The sequence below is a fragment of the Scardinius erythrophthalmus genome (assembly GCF_964197995.2).
Source record: "Scardinius erythrophthalmus genome assembly, chromosome: 16".
NCBI classification, from domain to species: Eukaryota; Metazoa; Chordata; class Actinopteri; order Cypriniformes; family Leuciscidae; genus Scardinius; species Scardinius erythrophthalmus.
Genome location: NC_138236.1, coordinates 22,157,665 through 22,165,129, shown reverse-complemented (window position 1 = coordinate 22,165,129; position 7,465 = coordinate 22,157,665). Strand labels below are relative to the sequence as shown.

The following is a 7,465-nucleotide window of genomic DNA, read 5'->3' as shown; positions in this document are numbered from 1 at the left end:
GACGCTTGAGAAGACGCCACTTGCGCTGGCCCAAATACACTCTGGCATATGGACAGCTATGATAAACTAAAACCGTACAGCATTGCCATTAATCGCTGATGGTTACAGTCGTTACATTCGTTACATTCTGTGGATGGAGGCGTACACAACCAACAACGATTAATAATGTGTCTTATGGTATCCTGGGAAACCACGAAACCTCGATGAGGTTGATATCAGTAGGCTATGCAATGAACACTGATCGAATGCGTTATTCTCTACATTTCATTTCGACTTTTTTTCTCGAAACACAACGACTTTATTCTCGAAATTTAATGAGTTTATTCTCAAGATTGTATTTCGACTTTTTTTCTCGAAATTTAACGAGGTTTTTTTCGCAACACAACGACTTTATTCTCGATATTTAATGAGTTTATTCTCGAGATTGTATTTCGACTTTTTTTCTCGAAATTTAACGAGTTTTTTCTCGCAACACAACGACTTTATTCTCGATATTTAATGAGTTTATTCTCAAGATTGTATTTCGACTTTTTTTCTCGAAATGTAACGAGTTTAATCTCGCATTATAATGACTTTAATCTCGAGATGGTTTTATTTTTTTATTATTGCCTGTTGAGAAATATATTCCCAGATAAGATAAATATAATCCCAATGATAAGTAATTTTTTTTTTATAAGTACAACCTTAGTGGACAAATTAGTATAGCTATTTACCACCGTGAAAGCTCCTGGTTAGGGGTTAAACCTAAGGGTTACTTTAAATGTCACTGTTGAGGCAAAAACAAGTAGGCTAACTAACAAAATAGCATCAGGCATAAGAGACATCAGGATTCAAATTGTCCTTAAAAGATATTTATTCTTGCAAGAATGTTCCCAGTCCATCCACAGTCCAGCTGCAGGCGGAGTGAGACCCAGAGCAGAGGTTGGCCAGCATTTTTATAGTGTTATCTCTTGTCACCCTTCACAGCACAAGGAACAAAAGGGACCCCCCTTGACCCCTCCCCAGCACGGGAATCTCCTTACCTCATGTTGTCTGAAATCTCACACACACACACCCTGCAGCTGTATCAATATCATAAAAGAAACTCAAAATACAGCCAAAGAATGCATGGCATTCGTTTGTTAAATTGTTGAAAATAAAATACAAAGAAAAGATGAATTTTTCCACAACAGTCACCATTGTAATCACTGTGATATAATATTGTGCAAGGTAAAACGTTTTTATATGTGAAAACAAACAAGATAAATTCTATTAAACATTTTATTAATTGCCAAACTACTGATGTTATTTAGGCTATAGACTGGAATGTCCTCAATGTAAGGTTTGGGAGAACAAAAATACGTTTACTGGATCGATTGGCTGAACATAAATATGCCACCAAGAAGGTAAATGAAGAATATCAAATGGCAAAACATTTAAAAAGTAATGCATAATGGTATTGGTAGTCCATCTACCCTAAAACTGTATTGATCATGTGAATATCACACTAAAAAAAAAAGTCAAATTTACTTAATTTTTCTAAGTTTTTGCACAAATATTTTTTAAGTAAATTTCACACACATATTTTTTAAGTAAATTTCATATATGGAATTAAGTAAACTCTGCTTAACTAAGTTAAGTGAAAGTAACAAAGAAAATAAGTCATTTTAACTTGGCTAGTTAAAGGTTGAGTAATGTTTTATTAGCCATACTTTTAAGCCATACGTGAATTAAGCTATACTTTTAAAGTGTTTGCTTTACATAAAAATACCTACATAATTAAAACAATAGATATTGTGTAAGAAAGCATACTTGGTAGACAATACACAATGATGGTAACATTTGATGGATCGTTTTTTGTTTGAATGTGTCATTTTGACTAGAAAATTAACTCAAAATGGCACGTTACTAATCCTAACAACAAAAGCAATGATAAACCAGTGTAATACAGCTGGAAAACAGTGAAAAATCAACCTCATTAATTATTCAAGGCCCAGTGCATGATGGGAACACCAGTATCAGAAAAGTTGAGTAATTTTACTTAATTTTATAACGTTGATATTTACACTTTCATTTCTACACGCTTGAATTGAGTACTAATATAGAATTTACTTTTTTTTATTCTTGCCTGAACTAAATTTTTCATGTAAATTACATTGTTTTTTTCTGTAGTATTTACTTCACCACAAAATCATTTTTATCATTGTAGGCCTACTATTAGGAAAGGGAACAGAGAACTTAAACTGAATCAAAGAGAGACGTTTTGGATTTATAAACTAAAGGCTAAGCTGGGATTGAATGAGGACTTGGATTTAACAAATTTTTATAATCTTTTTTTTTATATATATATAATATATATTTTTTTATTTTTTTACATTTGAAGTGGTGTTTTTGAGTATGGAAATACATTGTATTGGTGAATTTTAAATGCTGTAAAGAGATGTTGGTCACATGACATATGTTAAAGGGGTCATCGGATGCAAAATTCACTTTTATATGGTTTGCGTACAAATATGTCTTTGCAGTGTGTGGACACAACCACCATACAATGAAAAAAAATCCATTCAACCCTTTTTTTAATCCTCAAAAAAGCCAAAACACTCAATCATCAAGCCATTTAATCAACACTCAATAATCAAGCCATTTGGATTTTCTTAGCAATATGATGTCATATTGCTCATGCTCCGCCCACAACCGCTGACGGACTGTCCCATATTAGCATATTTCTGCCCTTAGCCATTTGTATACTGGTTTGTATTGAGAGTGAGGAGTTGTCGTCACGGTATAGAGCCCCTCCCCCGATCCGCCATGTTGGCAGGATTCCAGCGGCAAAACATCATTGTTTACGTGTGTTGTTAACTCGGTAGTAGAGGAGGTTTTCGCAATTCCGCACTGTTTTACCATGCCTGGAAGTAAAAACTGCTCCAGTGTTTGTCACAAGAAGCCAAGCGCCGACATTAGGCATTTCTCAATAGCAAGTACGCAAAGTTTGGACTTAAATGCCAAGTCCAGCTCAGGAGAATGACTCCCGAGGACGCGCGTCACTCAGCTCGCTCTGCTACTCCGGTTATCTCTGTATGTACATTTTAGGCAACAATAAAACGAAATATGTTATAAAACACTACACTGCCTCTTTTCGTTTTCATTTAAAGAAATCTTAAACATTACACAAATGTGGTTCAGGCAACGCATATTTATTATATTCACTACACGTAACGTTAGCATATTTATAACAAAACTTTTTTTTAAAATTGTTATATTTAAATTGTTCTTTTCGTTTAAATTTTAAAAATATTAAACTTATTAATATGGTTCAGGCAATATATTATGTGCATTTGTACTCTGATCATGACTGTAATAAAATAAAATAAAAATACAAAACTAAACCCTGTCTCTTTTTGTTGAATTTCAGTTTTATCAATAATAGTCATTATAAAAGTAGCCTATAAGTAAAAAGTACAAGAAGCTATACAATAAGAAATAAAGCAAACGATTCAGTCAAACATACAAAGTCAGCGCTCTAGTCTAACATTACAACAACGGTAAAGTTAAATAGCCTAAATATAAAGTTATGAAATTTCACTTAGCCCTCAGTTTGGCCAGGGAACAAGATTCAAGACCAAAGATCGCCCGTTAGGTCAACACAAGACAAATTATATCTCATGTTATCTTCTCTAAATACCGCTGTTTTGCGCTTGGTGTGAGCTTGTTCCTGTAAGGTCCCTTTTCTTTCGCCTTATCTTTTTGCATTGCTTTACTTTCTTCCTTTTCTTTTTCGTATTCGTAGATCAGTCTGTGTCCCGCTGAAATAATAAATAGCCTAATAATAATAGCCTAATAAATGCGCAAAAATGAAAGAGCTCTGGAATGTTTAGTCGCGCTTCTGTGTAGTTCTGAAGGCGTTGCCCCTGGCAACCGATAGCGTCTCCTTCCATCATGGCCGACAGGCTCAGACCCCGCCCAAATCAACCCAAGTCGGCACGTGACTCCTCACTCTCAATACTGCACTTTACATGTCTCGTCGTGTTGACCATAGATATCATATGAAGGATGTCTCGTCCGCGCTGCTGGCCAATGGAGCTCGACATCCGCACACGGCAGCCATCTTACGAAAGGGTGCTCGCTCACTCATAACATGGTGCATGTACTTTTAAATAACCATAACTAGCTCAATTTTCTACCGATTTTCAAACGGTTTGGTTTGTTATAAACGTCAGAGATGTAGCTATTATACTGCATACATATGAATAATTATGTTCAAAATGTTTAAGCATTCAGAATTATAGCCACGTTAATAACGTTTGTAAGAAACCAAACCGTTTGTAAATCCGTCCAGATTTCAGCGAGATAAGAGGATTTGTGTGCGTGCTGCTCACTCACCTTAATTCACAGAGCCCTGTCCTAAGATGGCCGCCGGTGATGCCGGAAGTGACTCCGCCTTAAGACATCTAGCCTTTATATGATATCTATGGTGTTGACAGGCCCCATGGAAGAGAGGGGTGGGGTGAGCAGTTGCTCATTATCATTTAAAGAGACATGCACCGAAACGGGTCGCTGTGAACAGAGCTGTTTTTGAGGAGGTAAAAAGGGTGTTGCACAACCATTGAGGAATTTTAACCAAAGTATGTCACAAACTTTACATGAAGCCCCTAAAGAATCATAGCAACTTGTGGAAAATGGGCATCCGATGACCTCTTTAACTATTCAGAAGACATAATAAATGATACTGCTTTCACCTGTTGCTGAGTTTGTTGTGCTGCTGAGGAGAGCATTGGCCGAAACGCTGAAAAGTGTTTAGATGTTTTTGTATGTAGCCATCCGATAATAAAGGCTTTATAATTTGAAAGAGTGCCATTGTCATTCTAAAGTTTTCTTTGATGGATTATTAAAACGTTTATTTAAAATGTAATGTTTGGTAATACATTTGTAGTTTGGTAAGTGTCCACTAGGAGCAGCACATTAGACAAATAGATGGCAGTCATGATAGTTTTCAGGCATGCTTTTTTAATATTGCTGTAACTGTAAGTGGAGCTTCGTCTGCTGCAACCAAATAGATCATCTTTTGTTTTGTTTTGTTTTTACATCTTCTCATTTTTGTCTTCAACCGATTGCACACAGATGGATCATTTGAACATGAAAATGAGAAAAGTTAAGGACTTGCCAACGTCAGTGCAGAGCTGTGCGTGATTAAAGTAGCCTATATTTTAGCACATTAGCTTTCTTTGATTAATGTTTTTTCAATGTTTTTTCTACATTGTATAACATATTTATGTAACATTGTTCATTTTCTCACTAGTATTAGTGATAAAAGCATTAATGATAATACTATTATATAATATAGCAATAATCATTTATCACCACTACTGCTAATAATACATATCATCATCATCATGATATAAAAAAGAATAATAACTTGATTATTTCAGTAAATATACATCTTTATGAGAGGCAGTATAACGTTTTACAGTATGAAGTAAATCACTGCAAAGAATAATACAAGTGACCAGCAGATGGAGACAGATATTAACGTTTTTACACTGAACAATTTATTTGTAAAGTTTCAAAGATGTTTTAACATGTAGTTACACAAGTTTGTCTGTTACTGTAAATTTGCCTCCCTAATGATACTTTAGAGCAAGAAAAAAATCTTTGAAGTCTGTTCAACCATGTCATTGTTACAATTCGTTCATTTAATTTACAATTCATTTCACTAGTTCACACTTACAAATAAGTCAGATAGAATAAATACGTATTTGGCGTGATGTCCGAGGAGAGGGCTCCGGGCTCGGTATTCGGCCCGAACCCAGAGTACTCCCCCCGTATTCCTGGCTGTAAAAGATTGAGCCAAGAGTGAGGAGTCGGGGTGGTGGAGGGATGCTGGAAAAACTGTCAAGGAATATTAGGTGAGTTGACAGAGTGGATATATATAGGCTATATACTTCTTGTCATGCTGATTAGGGTAGACATAATTGTTTGATGACGAGTAGATTGGATTGATTATTTGAAGGTGCTCCTCCCGAACTTTGTTTATAAAACATCATTTAAAATAGCACTGGCACATGGTATAAAGTAAAATTATTAGTAGTAAGAATAACAATGTTAAACAAAATAACACTTAACAACAGGCTTGAAAAAAATCTGTAATGTCTTTTTTGTAGTGGATCATTGTTTATAAAATCCACCTTGTGCTTTCAGAAAAACATTAATAAATGACTCAAATAACACATACAGTGCATGCATATGTAGAAAGGCAGTGGGTTTACTCAATCACACAAGCTGTTAACAATTTTAGATAGGCTACCCCATACTATATATTGCTAAACTATGCAGATGTGATTAATTTGGGCCTCTTGTCATTTTATTGACAGCATTTGGCAATGAAGAAAATGTAGTTTATGTAATATATTGATATATCAAAATAAGTACAAAAAATGGTTTCAAGGGCTTAGGTTTAAAAGTTAAAAAGCTGTGGAATAATATGAATTCAAACTTAAATTAAAAATGTAAGTCTAATAAGAGTGGTAAATAAACTGTTTTTAATAAATACACACGAATGCATAAAGAAATGTCTCTTGAGCGTTCTGAAATCACACAGGACATAGCCAAGTGTTTCCTGTTGCAGTGAACCCAATGAATTTCCTGTGACATTCCTACATGATTAAGCAAACTGTGATGGAGAAAAAGAAGGATGAAGTAACAGGGAGTCTGACTCATTCAACGAGAACAAAACTGCTATGTATTTTTTCCCTTCACTGCTCTTTTACACCGTGACTCTTTTTAAAACAATCTCCGCATAATCATTAACCAACACTAAATTTGCTTCTGCCCTCTCTCTTCTGGCCATCATTCTTCTCTTTTTCATTAAGAAACGGAGGACAAAGATCACGGCTACCAGACTCAAACTGGTAAGCAGCAGTACCAATCCAAGAGCCAGAAGGTGTGACGGCCCACTGTTCTTGTACTCCAAATGGTCCCATAAACCCAATGACACAATACTCAAACCAACCAGAGTGCCCCAAACCCCAAAGGCCAACATACAGGTGCCACAGGACAGCTCCGCTCCCCCCGTCACCACCGTGACACCGGCCACAGAAACCAACCCGTTTGGTAACGTTACAGTTTGAGACTTTGGATCATATTTCACGGATTGGGACGGGTTAGGCTGGGATGAAAGGTCCTCGGATGTTGCCATCATTAATGTGCTCCACAAAGGTAATATCTTCCCGAAGTTGCCTGCCTCTTCTGTTGATGTGTGATTTTTATAAACTCCTTAAATATTGATGATTTTAACACAATAAATATTTTAGGAAGCAGTTGTCCACACAGACTGTGCTTCTTCTGTGGTTGTCCTTATCTTTCCTCATAGGGTTGTGTCAGTCATTTCTATACTCCCTATAAATGATACAAAAGCACAATATACATCAGCATAATAGCCTATGCATAGAAAATGACATTGTGATGACAACAAATAAAGTTATAAATTATA

At 35.7% G+C, this 7,465-nt stretch overlaps 1 protein-coding gene across 1 annotated transcript; it reads right to left on the bottom strand.

The window, feature by feature from the left end:
• Positions 1-6,739: 6,739 nt before the first annotated feature.
• On the bottom strand, positions 6,740-7,171 carry LOC308704510 (transmembrane protein 100; the record flags this gene model as incomplete). Its single annotated transcript, XM_081388881.1, has 1 exon — positions 6,740-7,171. One exon carries the CDS (start codon positions 7,169-7,171, stop codon positions 6,740-6,742), a length of 432 nt encoding a protein of 143 aa, XP_081245007.1.
• Positions 7,172-7,465: the final 294 nt, after the last annotated feature.